The sequence below is a fragment of the Macaca nemestrina genome, chromosome 16, assembly GCF_043159975.1.
Source record: "Macaca nemestrina isolate mMacNem1 chromosome 16, mMacNem.hap1, whole genome shotgun sequence".
NCBI classification, from domain to species: domain Eukaryota; kingdom Metazoa; phylum Chordata; class Mammalia; order Primates; family Cercopithecidae; genus Macaca; species Macaca nemestrina.
This window is the reverse complement of record NC_092140.1, coordinates 4,833,981-4,855,672: the sequence shown is the minus strand read 5'-3', so window position 1 is coordinate 4,855,672 and position 21,692 is coordinate 4,833,981. Positions and strand designations below refer to the sequence as shown.

At 37.7% G+C, this 21,692-nt stretch overlaps 1 protein-coding gene across 8 annotated transcripts in view; it reads left to right on the top strand.

The window, feature by feature from the left end:
- LOC105485316 (myosin XVI) overlaps positions 1-21,692 on the top strand; it is a 703,391-nt gene that overhangs the window by 543,203 nt on the left and 138,496 nt on the right. For all 8 annotated transcript variants that reach the window (XM_011747599.2, XM_071081051.1, XM_011747600.3 and 5 more), the window contains 3 exons: positions 484-659; positions 3,378-3,458; positions 3,711-3,916. In XM_011747599.2, the coding sequence (XP_011745901.2) occupies positions 484-659; positions 3,378-3,458; positions 3,711-3,916 (463 nt within the window). The remainder of the gene's footprint in view (positions 1-483; positions 660-3,377; positions 3,459-3,710; positions 3,917-21,692) is intronic.

The window sequence follows — 21,692 nt, the reverse complement described above, 5'->3', positions numbered from 1 at the left end:
TTTCACCTAGCAACTGCCACACCAAGTAAGGCAGGTCCTCTCACAGGTACTTACAGACGGCTCTGATACAGGTGAGTTAGGTCCTGGGGAAACATTTTCCTGAATAATTATTTTCCTGGAATGGGGCATTTCTAACAGAGTCCATAAGTCTTCATGATTTGACAAGTGCACAAAAGCCCTTTAGGTCTGAGCAGGTAAGATTTGGTTCTGAAAACTAGGACAGAAGCGTCACTCAGAGAGCAAGGCCCAGTTGGGATCAGGATTCCTGGTCAAGGGTAGTGAATGTCAGAATTGGTCAATGATGTTAAATAGTGGAGGAAATAAAATAAGGATACAGGAAAAGGTAGACTCCTCAATCTGCTGAAGCAACGACATCTTGCACCTAGAATGTATCAGTGGCTAAAGCTCTTGTATGAGGAGTAAGTTCAATGCTTAAGTAATAATTTTAGTGCCACTTACGATATTCATTTATTTATTTCCTAGCTAGTGAAAATGTCGTGATCAATCATTTGTTCCAGTCGAAATTGTCACAGACAGGATCCCTCGTATCTGCCTATCCTTCCTTTAAATTCCGAGGACATAAGTCTGCCCTGCTCAGTAAGAAAATGACAGCTTCTTCAATTATTGGAGAAAACAAGAATTATCTAGAACTTAGTAAGGTAGGAGTTTTTGTGATTATTGTTGGGTTATTTTTAATTTTGATAAGTATATTTGCTTCTTTTTGTAAAAAAAAGCACAATTTTGAATACCAAAGAAATAGATATTTTAATAGAAAATGTTAAGGAAAAGAATGTCTATCTGATGTGTAACCATCAGAATGAAGGAAGAGTAGAGGAAGGTGCAGCAGGGTGACAATTTTAATAGTAAGTATAGTCTGAGTCATTTTATTGGTTGTCTGTGCAACATCCCAGTTATGTTTCATCTCTGACTGCCTTTTTGATGAATAGAAGGTAACTTCAGATACTGTAGGCTTAGAGGGAGCAAACTTAGCTATCTTATTCTGTTGATATTAATCACTTCAGATAATTGAGGTCTCTAAATGATAAATTGTTGTTTCTTTTATAGACATAGGGTATTGTTCAGGTGCTAGGATGTTTTTACTGCATATTTGTAGAGTTTTAATTTTATTGTATTATACTAATTTGTAATGTGTATTTGTCTCACAAAAGTTTGGTTGTATATACAACCTCAAGATTCTATGTGGCAAAAGAGAACTAAAAACTCAGTGAAGAGTTGTTTCAAACCGATAGGAAACATGTATGGAGTGTTTTAGGTTTCTTAAGAATCCAGTGCCAGATGGTATTCCAGCGTGTTTTGCTTATGTCTACCAAAACTATAAAAGATGAGGAATATATTTGGGAAGGTGTTCAGGACAATCAATTTTAGAAATGCAATTGTTGTAGCTTCTGGAATACATTTTAGCTTACCAATTAAAATAAAAGCATAATTCAATTCAATTCTATTTTAGAAGAGTCACCGAAATGTGTGTTAATATGAGTGTGAGTGAGTGTGTGAGTGTGTGTCTCCAGCCAGTGGATTCTAGAATAAAAAATCCTTTGATATAGTTGTTTAGAACTAAATGGTCATGAGAATTAGTCTCTGCCACATAGGAAATGGCGTTTTGTACGTTAAAAAAAACACATACACAAGGTTATCCTTATGAGAAAGATCTCTATACCTGGAGGTCTTCCTGAACCTTCTGGCCCTTCTTTTCTCAATCATCCTAAAAGTCAAGAGCAAAAACTACCACACACATCTAACCTCAATTATTAAACATTACGAGGCCTAGAGGCCATTAGTCTTTTCCCTGCAGGACCAGAAGGGGGGTAATTCACAGTAGTTCCTCCACCCAGAAAGGGAACTGGAGTGTTCCATTTCAAGGGACAGAGAGCTATTTATTATGATTATTCCTTAAATGTTCTATTTCTCACTTTCCTTATTTCTTCCCTTCAGACTCCCTTCATCCATGCACAGCCACCCCTGTGGTCAGGAAAATAGGATTTTCCCTACTCTGTAACTGAGTATGACACATTGTATTGTGTTTGTAGAGAACAGGTTGATCTTGGCCTAGTCACTTCATTTTACATTCCCTCGTCAGTACCAATGAATCACTTCAGATTGATGGTAGATCTTAACAGAAGAAAATGAGCTATTGTCATAATAGCAAAAGCACTAAATCCACAAGAAAGTTATCTCAGATTTCTTCTTGTATCAAGACCTTTTTTAAGAAAAATGATTTTAGATCAATAAGTCTATTAGTCTAATATATAATTTTGTGAAATATCATAGTAGGTTAGTGGCTGAGGTTCCTTTTAACCCTGGGTGGAATTTAATTAATTACCTCTGCCCCTTATTTCTGCCCTTTATTTCGTTTTGGGCTCATTTTCACTGATTTTATGTCTCTGTCATCATGTAATCTTCACTACATAGGATTTTTTTTTTTTTCTCTTCAGGGCTGTACATATTTACTTATTTGAAAAAAATAGAGTCTATTAGCATTTTTTACAGATAGGTAATTTAGTAACCTTTTTTAGTAGTTATAAAATGAGGTAGAGGAGGAAAGGGAAGAAAAACATGGTAAGAAAGCATCAGACTATTCATTCATTCAATTCCTGAGTGTACTTAAATTTAAGGGAACAGACCAATGATAATTGAAATATAAAATTTTTGTAACATAAAATAGCATCATTTTGCCCCAGAGTAAACTAAATTTCATGATAAATATGAACAGTTAGTAGCATAACCAGGATATGGTAGTGAGTTTATTGTACCACCAAGCAAATCAGGATCTATGTTTATTGTCACACTAAAATGGGTGCAGGATGTTGATAGATCTGATTTACACAACAGCCCTATACGTGAAAGGTTGGCAGTAACAGTTGTGATTTTACAAGTAGTTGCCCATTTCCTCAACTTATACACACCATTACGAAAATCACTTGGCACTGGTTTTTATAAACTGTTTTAAATCCACATTTGCCTGTAAGTGAATGTACATGGATGTGAGACTTAATTTTTTGCTCTTCTGAACTGAAATTTAGTAAAATAAATTTGCTCACTTTTTCTTACTCTTCATTCTTTCTTCTTTCCTTCCTTTCGTCCTCTGTCTTTTCTTCTTCCTTCTTTCTCTCTGATTTTTCCTTTCTCACTTTCCTTCCTTCCCTTCCCTCCCCTCCCTCCCTCACTTTTCTCCTTCTTCCTTCCCTCCCCCTCCCTCCCTTTCCTTCTTCTCCCCTCCCCTTCCTTCCCTTCCCCTCTCCTTCTCCTCCCCTCCCTTCCCTTTCCCTCCCCTCCCTTCCCCTCCTCTTCCCTCTCCTCTCCTTTCCTTTCTTTTCTTTTCCTCCCTCCTTTCCTTCTTTTCTTTCTTTTTATTACAGTTATTAAAAAAGAAAGGAACTTCTACATTTCTTCAAAGATTGGAGCGAGGAGATCCAGTCACCATAGCATCACAACTCAGGGTTAGTGACATTTTCAGATTTCAAAAACTTAATGTATGTTTATAGCAACTAAAGAGGCTTTATGTACTTTTTTTTTTCCATTTTTGGCAACAAAATATCTTCAGAAAAAGTAAACATACACACACACATACACACACACAGTAAATGCATGATAAGATTTAAAGATGTAAAGACTTTTTATTTAAAAACTGCTTCATATTTTTAGCTAGTGTCTCCTTTGGAGAATCAGTTGGGTTTTACTTCTCTCCTTAGAAATCCCTAACGGATATTATTGGAAAACTTCAGAAGTGCACTCCACACTTCATTCATTGCATCAGGCCCAATAATTCAAAGCTGCCAGATACTTTCGATAATTTTTACGTGTCTGCTCAGCTGCAATATATTGGGGTCCTGGAGATGGTGAAGATCTTCCGATATGGATACCCTGTTCGCCTTTCCTTCTCGGATTTCCTGTCAAGGTAAATTCTTCTGCTCTTAAAATCATCGTTTTAGCTGCTGTTCAGTGAAGTATACTGACACTGACACTATTGCAGCAAGTATCTTCTGTTGTCTTTTTTGGCATTGCTTTTGTTGTTTACATTTTCTTATCTCCAATAAACAAAATATTCTGGGAAACAATGAAAGACACTGACAAAGCTCACATAAAAAATAATTACACTGTACTGAGGACAGCGTCTTGGAAACCATTCTCATGTGTGGCTTTCAAAGCTTTCAAAGTGTGGCTTTCCTTGAAGTAAATTTTTATAAAATGATTGCATATGATACTCCCTATTTATTACTTAAAAGGAGAATATATATGTGATTATTTCCCCTTTTATATATGAACAAATATTATTGAGATCAGTGGTTGGCAAACTACACTCGTGGGCCAAATCCAGCCTACCACCTGTTTTTGTAAATAAAGTTTTCTTGGAACATGGCCACAATCATTTCTTTGCATATTGTCTGTAACCACTTTTGCACTGCAGTGGAGATAGACAGTGTCCCATGGTGTAAAATATTTGTAAAATGTTTGTTATCTGCCCCTTTAGAACAGAAGTCTGTTGACCTCTATTTTCTTTAATAAATTCAGCTGAAAAACACACTGTGCACAAAACAGTGCACTCATTCCTAGGATAAACTCTTGTCATGTGGCCTCGTCTTCATGTCTGTATTAGCCCTTCTCTGATGGTAGCCTTATCCCAGCCATTTGCAAGACGAACCTAAACTCACCCAAAAGCAGTATCATCCCCTCAGGCTACATATTTGTTCATATGTATTTTATTTGATCAGAAACTTTAGTCTGATTTTAAGTAAATTAAAATCCTCACTGAAGAATCCATTTTAAATAAATTGGTTGATGGATAGTAACTTAATTTACAGATATATGCTACTAAGCACTATTCCAGGCCTCATCTTTAGGTACATTGTTGTGCTATACACTCTAGCTTGATGCATGTCCCAGTTTAGGCAGGTAAATGTGTATGCAAATAATGGCCATTCAGTGCTTGTAATGCTACAAAGGGTTGGAATATTACAAAGTGTTACAGACGCATAGTAAGGAGGTAATTCGGGATCAGAGATGGCTTTCAAAGATATTTGAAAGATATTACAATCCTGGTGAAAATAATGAGACTATCTGTTTTTAAACATTTAAAAAATAAAACGGGGTGGGCAAAAAGGAAATCAGAAGACATTTGGTAATTCTATATAAAATAAAATGAGATCTTAAAATAATACTGATGTAAACTAATGTAAGTATTGCAAGTGTGAAATCTTGCATTTATGTTTAAAAATTAACGGTACAACTACAATATGAAAAAGTCTGTTTGATAAACCATTCATCCAAAAAAGAGAGATTTTAAGACTTTTGTTAACTAGTTCGATGCGAGCCACTATTTTGAGGAAGCTGTGAAACAAAAACAAAACAAGCAAGCCAACAAACTTAAATCACTACATTTGAAATATTTAATTCAGAACAAAGGGAATAATATTTAAACGATGACTAAAATTCTGTGTTTAATTTTTATAACATTTTCCAGAAGAAAGAAGCCACATTTACTTATCGTGCATGTTGGTAAATTTTATAAAGACACATAGAAGAAAATAAACAACATATGAGTTCAGCTTGAGCCTTCCATTTTAAAGGGGTGATAGAATATCTTTAGAAGATAGAAGATAAGCAGAACCACATGGGGATGGATGTATTTAAACTGTAGAATATGTATTTCAGATAGACAAGATATTTGTGTTTAAAATTTAAAAGGTGCTTGTAAATGAGATAACAGACATGTTGTCTCTTAATTTATAAGGAATAACTACAAAGTTGGGCTTACATAGAAAAAAAGAAAAGCTGGATATAACACTTCTGGGGGTTGTTGTAGACAGGAGTCTTGGTAGCTATCACTGACTGTTGTGGGGCTTTGGAAGGGACGGCTCTTGACCCATCTCTTTCTGGTCCCTCAGTGGAAATCCCTTCATAGTCTTCAGAGATGCCAAGCCTGTTAAGAGCTGATATTTCTTACATTTTGTAGTGTGTGTATTAAAGGTCAGCCCTCCCACCTTAAGTATAGATGGTCTTTGGTTTGAGTTTTAAAAACTGTTGTTGTGTAAGTTTAAAACAATAGAGTCCCCAAATTTATCCCAAACTTTCTGAATCCGAATCAACAGGGAGTAGGGACTGGGCTTCCCCTGGTTTGTAGCTCCAGAGATGATTCAATATGAAATAGAATGGAGAGTGTCCGTCCTAGGCTGAGGTCTCAGGAAGTGATCTGCGGTGTCCTCAGAGGGTGACAAGCCTGGAGACATTATGATTTGTTTAACTGTAGTAACTCCCTCTTTAGTGTTACTCAGAACAGCAGTTCTCTGACATCAGTGCACATCAGAATCACCTGGAGGCTTCTTAAACTATGGTTTCCTGGGCTCCCCCAAGTTCAGATGCAGTACATCTGGCAGAGGCCTGTGAGTTTTCATTTTTTAAAAGTTTCCAGCTGATGTTAACGTTGTTGCCATGTGGACCTCACTTTGAGAACCCCTGGCATGGAATCTCTAGTCATCTGGGGACAATGTTTTTGTTTTGTTTTGCTTCCCCTGAGCCAAATGTTGAAAGGGCACCAGTGCCTTGGTGATCAAAGCAAACTTGTGAGGAATGTATAATCTCCAGCCTCACCCCAGGTTCACTCAATCAAAATCTGCAAATTCATCACAATTCCTCAGTGACTGGTATGCAGTTGAAGTTTGAGAAGCACTATCCAGCCTGACCTTGGAGACGTTGTAGGTTCAGTTAGGGACCTCCATAATAAAGCTAATATCATAATAAAGCAAATCACATGAAGGTTTTGGTTTCCTACTGCATATAAAAGTTATTTTTGCACTATCCTATAGTCTGTTGTGTGCAATAGCATTACATCTAAAACACCATATGATACCATAATTTTAAAATATTTTTCCTAACTAATGCTAACAATGACCTGAGTCTTTCGCAAGCCATAATCTTTTTGCTGGTGGAGGGTTTTGCCTTGATGTTGATGACTGCTGACCCATCAGGGTGGTGGTTGCTAAAGGCTAGGGTGGCTGTAGTAATCTCTTAAAATGAAACAATCAAGTTTGCTACATCCATTGACTCCCTTTCGTGAAAAATGTCTCTGTAGCATGCAATGCTGCAGCAGCATTTTACCCAGAGTAGAACCTCTTTCAAGATTCGAGTCAATCTTCTGAAATCTTACCACTGCTTTACCAACTAAGTTTATGGAATTTCTAAATCCTTTGTTGTCATTTCAACAATGTTCACAGCATCTTCACCAGTAGTAGATTCCATCTCCAGAAAACACTTTCTTTGCTCATCCATAAGCAGCAACTCCTCATCCATTAATATTTGATCATGAGGTTGCAGCAGTTCAGTCACATCTCCAGGCTCCACTTCTAATTTTGGCTCTGTTGTTGTTTCCACCACATCTGCAGTTGCTTTCTCCACTGGCGTATTGAACCTCTCAAAGTCATCCATGAGGGTGGGAATCAACTGCTTCCAAATCCCATTAATGTTGATATTTATGGTAGCATAAATCACAAATATTCTTAGGAGCATTTAGAAAGGGGAATACTTTCCAGAAGGTTTCCAGTTTACTTTGCCCAAATAAATCAGAAAAATCACTATCTATGGCAGCTATATTCTTAGAGAATCTATTTCTTAATAATTCCTCCTTGATCCATGGGCTGCTGAATGGATACTATGTTAGCAGGCATGAAAACAATATTCAATTCCTTCAGTAGTTTTTGGGTGACCAGGTGAATTGTCAATAAGTAGCAGTGTTTTGCAAGAATTTTTTTTTCTGAGCAGTAGTTCTCAACAGTGAACTTCAAATATTTAGTACACCATGTTGTAAATTGATGTGCTTTTTTTCATATGTTTGTTGGCCACATAAATGCCTTCTTTTGAGAAGTATCTGTTCATATCATTCACCCACTTTTTGATGGGGTTGTTTGTTTTCTTGTAAATTTGTTTAAATTCCTTGTATATTCTGGATATTAGACCTTTGTGAAATGGATGTATTGCAAAAATGTTGTCCCATTCTGTAGGTTGCCTGTTCACTCTGATGATAGCTTCTTTTGCTCTGCAGAAGCTCTTTAGTTTAATTAGATCCCATCTATCAATTTTGGCTTTTGTTGCAATTACTTTTGGTGTTTAGTCATGAAGTCTTTGCCCATGCCTGTGTCCTAAATGGTATTGCCTAGGTTTTCTTCTAGGGTTTTTATGGTTTTAGCTTTTACATTTAAGTCTTTAATCCATCTTGAGTCAAAACCACAATGAGATACCATCTCACACCAGTTAGAAAGGTGATCATTAAAAAGTCAGGAAACAACAGATGCTGGCGAGGATGCGGAGAAATAGGAATGCTTTTACACTGTTGATGGCAGTGTAAATTAGTTCAACCATTATGGAAGACAGTGTGGCAATTCCTCAAGGATCTAGAACCAGAAATACCATTTGACCCAGCAATCCCATCACTGGGTATATACTCAAAGGATTATAAATCATTCTACTATAAAGACACATGCACACGTATGTTTATTTCGGCACTATTTACAATAGCAAAGACTTGGAACCAACCCAAATGCCCATCAATGATAGACTGGATAACGGAATTGTGGCACATATACACCGTGGAATACTATGCAGCCGTAAAAAGAATGAGTTCATGTCCTTTGTGTGGACATGGATGAAGCTGGAACCCATCATTTTCAGCAAACTAACACAGGAGCAGAAACCAAACACTACATGTCCTCACTTATAAGTGGGAGTTTAACAGTGAGATCACATGGACGCAAGGAGGGGAGCATCACACACTGGGGCCTATCCAGGACTGGGGGACAAGGGGAGGAAGAGCATTAGGGCAAATACCTAATGCATGTGGGGCTTAAAACCTAGATGATGGGTTGATAGGTGCAGCAAACCACCATGGCACATGTATACGTATGTAACAAACCTGCATGTTCTGCACATGTATCCCAGAACTTGAAGTAAAATTGATTTTAAAAATGGATGTGCTGTCATCCATGCTTTGTTACTCTATTTACATAGCAAAGGGAGAGTAGTCTTAGCATAATTCTTGAAGGCTCTAGGATTTTTGGAATTACAAATGATAACTGGCTTCAACTTAAAATTGCCAGCTGTATTAGCCCCTATAGAGTCAGCCTGGCCTTCGAAGCTTTGAAGCCAGGTATTGTCCCCTCTCTAACTCTGAAATTCCTAGATGGCATCTTCGTCCAATAGAAGGCTATTTCACCTACACTGAAAATCTGTTGTTTGCTGTAGCCACCTCTATCAATTATTTTAGCTAACTGTTCTAGATAACTTGCTGCAGCTTTACATCAACATGTGCTGTTTCTCCTCACCCCTTCATGTTACAGAGACAATTTCTTTCCTCAAACCTCATGCATCAACCTCTGTTACCTTCCAGCATTTTTCCTGCAGTTTCCTCACCTCTCTCAGCCTTCATAAAATTGAAGAGTTAGGGCCTTTCTCTGGATTAGGCTTTGGCTTAAGGGAATATTGCAGCTGGTCTTATCTTCTGTCCAGACCACTCAGACTTTCTCCATATCAGCAATAAGGCAGTTTTGCCTTCTTATCATTCATGTGCCCACAAGAATAGCACTTTGAGTTTCCTTCAATAACATGTCTTTTGCATTCACAGCTTGGCTGTTTGGTGCAAGAGATGTAGCTTTTGGCCTGTCTTGACTTTCAACATGCTTTCCCTACTAAGCTTAATCATTTCTAGCTTTTGATTAATCGTGAGAGATGTGCAACTCTTCCTTTTATGTAAACACTTCGTGACCATTGCAAGTTTATTAATTAGCCTAATTTTAATAATTCTGTGTTTCAGTGAATTGGGAGGCCCAAGAAGAGGGAGAGAGAGGTGGGGGACCACTTGGTAGTTGGAACAGTGAGAACACACGTGACACTTATTGATTAAGTTTGTTTTCTTATATCGGTGTGGTTTGTGGCACCCCAAAACAATTACAATAGTAACAGCAATGATTGCTGACCACAGGTCACCATAACAGACATAATTTTAATGAAAAGTTTTAAAACATGACAAGGATTACCCAAGTGCAAAACAGAGAAGTGAAGTGTGAACGTGTTGGAAGAACTATGCTTATTAAACCTGCTTGCTGTCGGGTTGCCACAAACCTTCAATTTGTGAAAAATGCAATCTCTGCAAAACACAGTAAAGCAAAGCACAACAAAATGAGGTGCACGTGTGCAGGATGTGAAATGGGATTTATCTCACTCAGCCAATATTAGAAAAGTGCATTTAGTGTATTGTTCTCTGTTTCTTCGTGTTGTTAGAGTTCCTTAGATCTGTGACATCAAAGATTCTCTGCATTACAGGAACCCTTAGTGATTGTCCAGCGTAACCTTTGTCAGCTACATGAATATTTCTAACCATTATTCCAACAGTTATCCAAATTGCTCTATTTCCCCAGAAGAGAGTGGAAAGAGAGAGAGAGAGAGAGAGAGGGAGGGAGGGATGGAAAAAGGGAGGGAGTGAAAGAGAGAGAGAGAGAGATCATATATCATAAAATTAGAAAATTATTTTTACCTTTGCTTTTGTATACTTCCAAGTCAGTTTTATATACGCTCTATTAGGATTACTCTTTTGCTAAAATAGTAAATGCAATTAATACTTAAAAATTAAGTGTAATTTTTATATGTTTACAATAGACTATAACTTCTTCTAAACGAGGATCGTATCGTATTCATTCACAATGCTTGTGCCTTGTTGGTGTTTAGCAAATTTTTTCAAAATGAACTTGGCATTGGAGATTAAATGGTCATTCATTTTAAGGTAATATTTCTGCATAACAGAGATCATAGGCATACTGTAAAAAGTACAGTGAGTAAAAAGGAATACTGAGGATGGGAAATGATACTTTTAGGGAATTCTTTGCATTTCTTTTAGCATTCCCTTGTTTAAAATAAGATGTGATTTCTTTTTCTTATTTTTATCTGTAATGACTTATCAGTGGAAATGGAATTACGAATTTATTTTAAAGGAAATTTGCCCATATCTCTCTTACATTTAGGATGCCAGTCTGAAATAATATTACAAAAAATATTGATTCATAGATTATAGTTCCTGTAGAAACTGAAGAATTTAAGTAAGATACAATCAGCATACTGTTACATCAAGAAATAGCATACTTTAATATTCCTTGAGTATTCAAGAAGCTCATCCACTCTTTGAAATGCCCCCAGGCAATGGAAACATCGTTATAAAAAACAAAGCCTAGAGTTGTAATTTAATATAAATTTTTGGTTGTTTGGTTACCAAAATTTCAGGTAACAGAATGTACTACCCCTATGCAAAATATTTATTTTCTATTTATATCACCTAGTCTGAACTGCCAGAGAATCAAAATCTATCAAAGCAAATGACTTCATTAAGTATACAAGAAAGAATATGATTACCACAAAAATCTTGAACAAAAAAAAATGTCCAGTTTTGCAGTTGGGAAGTAAGCAATCACTGATTTGAACAGGATGTATTGTTTCTGAAATCTGACATGACAATAAATGTGGATAATGGACATTTCTTGGACTTTGTAGGTGGACATGAGGTTGTAAATTTGCATCATGGTATCTTGGCTTTAATAACTGTCCATCATTCCAAGTCTTTCTAATTGAAACTGGAGGATTGCTTTAGTTGAGAGGGTACTATTTTGATTAAATGTAGAAAAGTATGCTTGTCAATTTTTTTTCTGTATATTCCTTGTGTAATACAACTTCAGAGTGGAATGATAAAGACTTAAGGACTCTGTCTCCAATGGCCAGAGACTTCACAAGTTTGGAGACAGGAGGAACAACAAAAGAAGCAGCAGGAAAATTATTATGTGCAAATTATGGTACATAATTGGATTGCCTACAGCTGTGGACTTACTGTGTCCTCCTCTAAATTCATATGTGCCTTTATTTGGAGGTGGAACCTCTAAGAAGGTAATTAAGGTTGAATGAGGGCATGAGAATGTGGCCGGCACAAGAATGTGGCTGGCACCTTGGCCTTGGCCTTCTCAGCCTCCAGAACTGTGAGAAATCGATTTCTGTTGTTTAAGCTGCTCAATCTATAGTACGTTGTTATAGCAGCCCACCCAAAGTAAAACAGCCACGTTTGTGTGTTCATTTGGTGTCAATAGGCAGCAAAGCTATATATGTTGCATTTGGAAGTTTTGGAGCTAAGTTTATGTTACTTGATAGTTGTTGTGCTGATGGAAGGAAACATGCCTTACCAGAACATACCATATGGTTTCAAAGATTTTGAGGCATTGTACATGTCAATCCCGTCATCTTTTCTACCTTGTTTCCTTTATTGCTCTTCAAGGTTCACTCAGGTATCCTCTCCTTTGGAAGACATTTTATAAAATCCCAGATAAGTTGGTGTCTTTAAGGTTCAAAATGTGTTGTATAATATAATTATCACATGCCTATTAGAGCGTGCTGGAAATATCCATGTATGTGTTCATTTAAACCACTAGACCAGAGGTTAGAAAATGACAGCCCAAGAGACAAATCTGGCCTGCCATCTGCTTCATGTGGCCTGAGAGCTAAGAATATTTTTTACATTTTTAAATGGTTACATTTAAACGGTTATATAAGTACCTATATAATATCCGCAGTTTTGCCTCTTAGCATGCAAAGCCTAAAATATTTACTCTCTGGCCCTTCACAGGAAAAATTTGCTTATCTCTGCCTTAGACCATAAGACGGGTTTGCCTGGCCTCCAGCAAGAAGCTGGTCACCCTTCCTGCCTCTGCATCCAAATTCTGTGCAACTGAAGGAAAAAATCTGATCTACTCTTCAGTAGATCTCAATAATGTTCTCTAATGTCAGTCTCATTCTTCAGTTTAGGAGACCTTCTACTGATGGCACTGTAAAAGTCAGCTTCCACCAGTATGTTCTGTAGAACAAAAAAATCCTAAATCAGTGGCTTGCAACAGCAAATGTTTATTTCTCTCTTGCATTGCATTTGAGTGTGGTTTAGAAGTAGCATGCCTAAGCTCAAACCAGCTCCAATCTTTGTTGTTGTTGTTGTTCTTGTTTTTGTTTTTAATGGGATTCAGCTTTAAAGACTAGCCCAGATCTAGGATATACTCTTCCTGAGTCATAGAGAGGACCAAAAAAAAGGCTGAATGAGTGTTACAGAGGCTACTGAAGTGTGGCCTGTGTCATTCCCAAGTATCCCATTGGTTAAAATCAGTCGCTTGGCCAAGACCAACATAGATAGCGTGGAGAAGTGCCCTCCTCATAGGGATGCGCTGCAAAACATGTAACAAAGGGTTGGAAATGCATCAACTTCTGGCTGAATTATCTGTTATTGTGTGTTGGACCATCCCCAAACTCAGTGGCATAAAACAGCAATTTATATTTTCTCTCCATGCTGTGAGCTAACCGGGATTAGTGGGCAATGCTTGCTTGGGGTCTCTTCTCCAGTTGCAGCCATATGGCTGAAGAGGTGGGTGTTAGCTAAGTCCTAGCTGGGCTGGGGCGAGCCAAACTGTGGTCTCTTCAATCCTATGCCTGGTGCCTCTGTTCCTCCAGGTGACTCTCTCTCTAGCAGAATAGCCCAGACTTCTTACCCACTGGGTCAAGTTTCCATGGAGAAGGAAAGAAGCTTGCAGCCTTCTTAAAAGCTGGGCCTGGACTTGGCACAGCAGCACTCTCCCTGTATTCTATTCATCAAAGCACTTAAACCCAACCCAGATATATTCAATGGGGAGCATCCATGTATAGCACCAATTTGAGACAAGCTACCATCCTTTCAAATACAGAACTCACAAGTGATGGGAAATAATAAAACCCTTCCACAGCCATGCCTATACATAGGAATTATTATTTTCATCTCTCCCCAATATGTATAAGTTAATTTAATGTGTTGAATAATATAAAACCATGTTTTTTTTTTTCAAAATTGTAGAATTGAGAGAAAGGGTAATAGGAGGCCATGCTGGAAAAAAAAAAAAAAAGAGAGAGAGAGAGAGAGAGAAAAGAAAAGAAAAAAGGACAGCTTTGAAAAGTCCCTACAGGAGATGTTTTATATGGTCTCAGCCACCTTTCCCAAAGCTGCCTTTATCACCCTGTATGCTTGTGGCATTCTCATTCATACGTCTTTGTTTCCAGTGGTCATCAAGGGCTGTGCCAGAATTGTGGTCCTATGGCTCTCTCTCAAGGTGTCACTCCTCTCCATCTTAATCCCAGCTTATGAGGAACAAACATTAGAGTCTTAACTCCAGACCCGGGGTGGCAAGCTTGCATGTGTCACATCCATCATTCATTTAAGGGATTATTTATGGTTGGCAGGGAAGAGTAGGGTAACTAAATGGAGAAGTTTACTATTTAATGAGGAGAACTTATTTGGAAAAGACAGAAGGACTTGTCAATGAAAGCACCAGAGGGTTGGCTATTATGCTTGGCATGGTGAGGGACCGTGAGCTGTGTTTTTAGATTGTTACTGGATGAAATCCCTCTCAGAAATAGCCCAAACCATTTAGCTTGCCTAAATGACACAGTTGTTGCTGAAAAGCCTCGCTGTGAAAGGACACATCCATGATGTTAAATTGGGTGTTCGGAGAGAGGGATGAAAGAAGACACACTTCCATCTATTGGATTAAAGCTAACGGACAGTGGCTACCCAATGAGGCACCCTCGCCAGAGAACAGCCTGTGCTGGAGTCTTTTAAAATTCTGCCTTGTTACATGTTAGAGATGCCAACTACTGTCAATGCATCCTTTAGAGAAGTGTGAATTAATAAGGTCAGGAGATATTAAATATTCTCAACAGCTTGAATTGGCAAAGGATAAACTTTCTCCGAGGTAATTTTGCCACATCTAACCATTTTCTTAAAGCTGAAACTGTTCTTGAGTGTTGGCTGCTTGTTTAAGGTTTAATGAAGTTTGAGAGGAGAGAGGACCTGTAACTTTTCAATGAAATGTAAAAGATGAGAGAGAAGCTTAACACTTCCAGAAGTCGCTTTAGCTTAAACATAATAAATTATATCTTTACTGAGAATTTGTTATGCTGCTCAGTGCATTATAGATCATAAGTTTTCCCATATTCTGCTTCAAGGATCTGCACACTTTTTGTATAAAGGACCAAATAGTATGTATTGTGGACTTCATGGGCGTGTGGTCTCTGATCCAGCTGCTCACCTGGGCCTCTCCAGCAGAAAGCAGCAGTCACAGTATTTAAACAAATGGGTCAAGTGGTGTTCCAGTAAACTGACAAAAACAGGAGGTGGCTGGGGGCTCTAGGGCAACTAAACCTTGATCTAGTCCCACTCATCTTCTTTCTAATATAGTTGGGGAAATTTTTTTAGAAAAACAGATGATATGAAAGGCGACCTTGCTGTTTTGTTTCATCATGTGGCTGGGATCCTAATTTCTACTCTACCAAGTGGCATGATCCCCCACAACAGCATCCACTCATTCATTCATCATTAATTTCTTCAATCCTGATTTGCTCACTCTTATTTCATACAAGCAGTTTACTAAATCAGAATGTCAGTGTAGCTTAGGAGTCCACATAAGCGCGGCATCAGAGTCGTCGTCATGGATCACCACTGTGAGTCAGACTCCACACTCTTCACTGTATACTCACTATTCTTCTCCTTATGATGACCATTTAGAGTAACTACTCTCATTATGTAGATGTTTGTTATTATGTAATTAATATTTGCCATAGCTTCGATTTAATGTTTTTCCAGATAACATTTATCAGTATTTCCTAGGCAACAAGCACTGTGCTAAACCCTTCACAGGCATCATCTCATTTAATCCTCATAGCACTCGTGTAAAGTTGATTACTGCCAGCATTTCTATTTTACAGCTGAGAAAACTGCAGTTCCCAGGAGGTAGGTCCAAAGTCTCGCACGTCATCCCTAAGGGTGTCTCTAACCACTGCAGGACATGAGATTTGTACTGACATTGGTCCTGTTCCAAAGTAGTTGTTGGTTCCACTTCCACAGTGGCGTGCTGTTTCTGAGACTTGACTGTCATTAACATCCACCCTCAATTGCACAGGCACGTCAGAATGGCACTGTGACATCAGGTGAAAAGAAGGCCTTGGAGAGTTCTAAAATTCAGCTGTGGGCCTTATACTCTGGATTGCCTTTGGTCTGCTTCCTGAAAAACAACCCATTTAATTTTGTAGAGTTTCCTGGACTGCAGCCAGTCCCATACCTCTCACCCACCATCCCACAGACTCATTTGTGGCATAAGGCAGCTGGGTATGAAAGGAGACTGGATCAGTCACAACCTTTGGAAAATCAGCTCAAAGAACAATAAGAAAAGCGATGTTTACAAATGAAGGATTGTACATTTTTGCTTAAAACAAGGTGAAAATGAAAATAAAAAGTCTTTAATAACTTCCTAACAACCTAACAACCTCGGAAACAAATACCCAAAGCTGACCGGCCCAAATGATATAAAATGAATATATAATTCCACTGAGCAAACGTTCAATACCAAACAAATGAAATGAAGGTGATTATCCTGGTAAAATAAACGGAGATCTGTTTGCAACCCTAATTCAATATTTTGGGAGTTACAATGTACTTTTAACACAATTGTGAAGTCCACAAAAAAATTTAGTCCCAGAATTCTGAATATTTTTATTTAAAAAATGCAATATCAGATTTTGAATCTTGGAGCTTGGAGAAGGAGAGGGAAACAACTGTTTCTTTGCAAGCAGTTTGTTCACAAGTTTTCTTCCCTAGATTAATGATTAGTCTACCACTTCACCTTCCTTTAGGAAGTGGGAAAGGTTAGAGAGTGGCCCAGCAGGTCACTCTACCTCCACCTCTAAGGAAACATCAGACCAGAAGTTTCTCTGTCTAGTGTTCTGCCATGTTTTACTTTCTGGAACTACTGGTCTCATCCAGTAAACTTGTAATAATGGGCGTGGCTATGCCCCTGGGGGGATATTTAGTCTTTAAGAACATTCTTTCTCTTATCTTCATGAGCACACCACTGCTTCATTGTGTATCCTTCTAGGACCACTAATAAGCAATGAAAAAAAAAATTTTTTTTTTTTGAGGTGGAGTTTCGCTCTTTGTTGCCCAGGCTGGATGGAGTGCAATGGCACAATCTTGGCTCACTGCAACCTCTGCCTCCCAGGTTCAAGCTATTCTCCTGCCTCAGCCTCCGGAGTAGCTGGGATTATAGGCATGTGCCACCATGCTCAGCTAATTTTGTATTTTTAGTAGAGACAGGGTTTCACCATGTTGATCAGGCTGGTCTCAAACTCCTGACATCAGGTGATCCGCCCACCTTGGCCTCCCAAAGTGCTGGAATTATAGGCGAGAGCCACCGTGCCCAACCTAGCAATGTAAATTTTGTATCCAAAGAAACTGAAATGGGTCATAGTCAACAATGGGTTACTGTATCAATCTCCAGGCCACTCTACATTCAAGGCTGTGAATTCATTCTTTCCCATCCCAAACCTTGCCCTGACACATTGTCCAGTGTAATTCATCAGGGATCCCGTAACCAGAATAAATGAAAATGTTAAAATAAAACAAAAGAGCAGTTCTAATAATAAAATCCCAGTAGCCTAGATATCCCTCCATATTTGACTGGAAGTCTGCTGCCATTATTAAGTTCCCAGTGAGAAATGAAAGTTCAAAGATTAATGTACTTTATAAATTAAAGTCCAGAGATATTCAATTCCAATGGAATTGAAATCCCAAATCTGATTATCTTGCCTTTCTGAGTTAAATGTCCAAAATTTCATATGCATAAGTTAAATTATTGTCCCCAAATCATCCTTTGCATTTTCTTATTTTACTCAGTCTTAGCTAAAGAGGTTCCAGACATCTTGGTAGAGCTGAGACACTTCAGCATTGTAGTCTGAGCTGTCAGTTATTGTATTAGCCTGCTTGGGCTGCCATATCCAAATAACAGACTAGGTGGCTTAAAAAACATTTGTTTTCTCACAGTCTGGAGGCTAAAAGTTCAAGATTAAGGCACCAGCAAGCAAGCTGGCATTTAGTGCGTGCTTGCCCCTCATTTGTAGAGGTTCGCTTTCTCACTGTGTGCTCATATGACTTCATGGCTTTTCTTTGGTACTTGCATGCCATGGGAAGTCAAGACGGAGGTCAGGGGAGTGCTAGCTCTCTCCTGTCTTTTCTTATAAGGACACTAATCCTATTGGATCAGGGCCCCACCCTTATGACCTAATTTAGCCTTAATTACCTCTGAAGGGATCTATCTCCAAATCCAGTAACTTTGGGGATTTAGCGACTTCAACATATGAATTTTAAGAGGTCGCAAGCATTCAGTCCATAACACTCATCTCAATCGATGTGGCTAATCCAGGGCCTCACTTGTCTTAATTCAGTGCCAAGTCTCTCATGATCCTTACATTGAGAGTCCAATGAATAAATAGTAGGCACAACTATTAGAGTACTAATCTCACAGGCAATTAATTTAGAAATCTGCCTCTAGTCTTCAGAGCAGCATATTGCCAGCAGAATTATTCTAGAATCTAATACTGTATGTGGCTAAAGACAATGGTGACTTTATAGTGTATGGACCAAACCAAGACATGTTTTATAGTAAAACAAGGAACAATTAATAATTTTGCCAGGAATACAGGTATTAAACTGGGACTGTCCTGACAAAGCAGGACATACAGTCATCCTATCTTTATACTGCTCCATCTTCCCATAAGTCTCATTGGATTTCATCACCAGGATTCTGTATTCTATAATTCCCTATAGACTCTCAGCTCCATCGTCTGGCATGTAGTGGATGACCAACAGATATTTGTTGAATGGACTAACACACAAATGATTAATGTTTCAGTTTTCTGCATAGTTTTAGAGTTGAGCTCTAAATTTTGTGTCTTAGATGTAATGTTTATTGATATCCCATACAAGACATATCAATAGGCCTAAATAGTTGTTATTATCTTACCAGCTTAAAAAGTTTGGTTTAACTATGAGTAAATGTTTCCATTTTAGGGTAGCCATTTACACTTTAGAATGAGATAATGATCCAAGGTTTTGACATTGGGCGGGTTAATAATAGTCTTTCTCCCCAAAAAAGAGCCCTGATTCATTTTCTGAAATATCTACCCATGTAGTAACTATGAAATGAGGCATAGATTAGCACTTCTATTTTATATCTTTTAAAGGTTACATTTGATTTTTCTTTCTTAGGTCTTTGAAATGCTTTGTTAACTGACAGCATTCTTTGTAATATTCCCAAGGTGAAGCATCAATTTATACATGGAAATATGCTTAGGGATAAAAACATCAAATCACAGTGGACACTGTATTGGTGATCTCATGTTTAGGTGAGAAGCTATTTTTAACTAAGAAAAATTCAGTTATAGCTGACCCACTTTACAGTATTTCCACAGAATACTCACGGAATGCTCTACTACCAGCTACATCATTGTAAGACCCTTGCACTTAAACTTGAAAACTTAGTTTTGTGGCTACTTAAGTACTCAGTACTTATATTATATGACATAAAGATGTCCACTTTTAGCAGAATCTATTCTGGAATAAAAATAATTTGTTTTATTGTCTAGAAATTCATATTTTTTAAAACACATCATTTGCTAAAGAATGAAAAGGATGATGACAACGTGTTTTCAAACTTTTAAATAGTATTCTTATAAATATTTTCACATTTATGACAAAAACATCTATTTTTTATAAGTTCTCAACTACTGTCTCCACAGTTATCAAAACTTGGATCACTTTATGTTAGAAAGAAACTTTTTATATATTCAAAACAATGAAATGTTCAGAAGAATGAATGCTATTACAAAGTGTCCTGAAAATTAGCAGTGCATAGAGTGAGGGAATAAGGAAAATAATAGGAGATATGTTGAGCCACCTCCGTCGCTGATGAATGATGAGAGACAGGGGCAATGTGACCTTTTTCCAGCTCTGATCGTTATGACACTGAAAATCAGATTCCCATTCACAAATCAGAATGCAACATGTGGCATTCATCAAAATTATGTTCTCTGTTTTGAACGCACTTCTTCTATTAAGTCTCTACAAGGCTAAGAAATAGAAGTAACCGTTTATACACTAGATTTAGTAAATCAGTGATTATTTAACAATAGAGTAAAACATGAAAGTTATACCTACACTTTTTTTTATTGGTGATGACCTACACATAGTTTAAAGATTGTCTTTCATATAATTACCAGGAAGAGACTTTTAAAGAGGAATCATCACAGGAACTAGTAAACTATCTATTGGTCTTGTCCTAGTGAACAATATATTTGAGGCAAGCATACACTCAGGTAATCCATTTTCTATGCCCAACACATCCCCTGGCTAAGACCAATGTTAATGCCATAATCACCTTCCCACATTTGAATGAAAAACTTCAGCACTTAATTGCATATTTTATAGTTGACTTTAGTTCTTTATTGTACTGTGATTATACTGCCAGTAAAGCATACACATTCTGATAACAGGAAATATATCACCAGTGAACTGGGTGTTGAGGAAATCCAGACCTTGATTGAAGGTTCATCTCAAAACAGCTTCTGTGCTCTAGCTGTGTTTCTTGTTTCAGAAGCTCATCAACTTCACAATCCAGGTTAGGCCCTCTTGGTAAATCTCTCAAGGTGCATGTTCACTTTCAATTTTTACAATCAATGTTATAAAGTACCTTGGAAATTCAGTGGTAGCAATGTCTTTTCCCATTTTGGGTCTTTGTCATTGGAATAGAAAATATTTGGAATAAAGATTTGCTCTTCCCACTATCCCGTAATATCTTCTCACAGTCTTATCTAGATGCAAGCTGAGTGATATTTACAAGCATCCCATTTTACACTGTGTCCCCTCACCTTTCCCTGGGCCTGGTACAAGGTTACTCCCTCATTAATTATTGTTTTGCTCTTGAAATAATTAATACAGATTTGAAATTATAATTGGAAAATTTCCAGGGAATCCTCTTTCTTCTCTTGCCACTCTTAATGGTTATAAAATCTGTGGCATTACTTACACACACACACACTCACACAACCCAAGCATTCTTCAGACCAAATTATTTAAATCAATGCCTCTCAACCATGGCTGCTCAGTAGATGTACCAGGGCATTTTGCAACATGGATGGCTGAGTTGGGCCTGTGCAGTAGGTAAGGTTGTGATAAGACATATAATATTTCAGATAAACAACAAATGTCAAAGACTAAAAAAGCAAGATTATGTCTTAAGGATGCTGTGACATTTCCTGGTTGAAAATTTGAAGCATTCCTTGCCCCTTTGTCTTTTGTTTCCTTCCATTCTTTACTCTCATCTCCTTTCCTTTCTTCCTTCAACAAATATTTGTAGATTGTCTGCTATGTACAAGGAATTCTTAACTACAACAGCTAATTGAGTGCCTTTGCAGTTCTTATAGACTACATTAGGATATTCAAATCCATTATTTTTATAAGATACATTTCAATTTTCTATTTGATTTATCTTAATTATTGTTAAATATTGAGTATAGAGTGAAATTATGGAATATCTTTTTTTTTTTTTGAGACTGAGTCTTCTTCTGTTGCCCAGGATGGAGTGTAATGGTGTGATCTTAGCTCACTGCAACCTCTTCCTCCTGGGTTCAAGTGATTCTCCTGCCTCAGCCTCCTGAGTAGCTAGGATTACAGGCACATGCAACCACTCCTGGCTAATTTTTTTTTTTTTTTTTTGTATCTTTTTAGTAGAGACAGAGTTTCACCATTTTGGCCA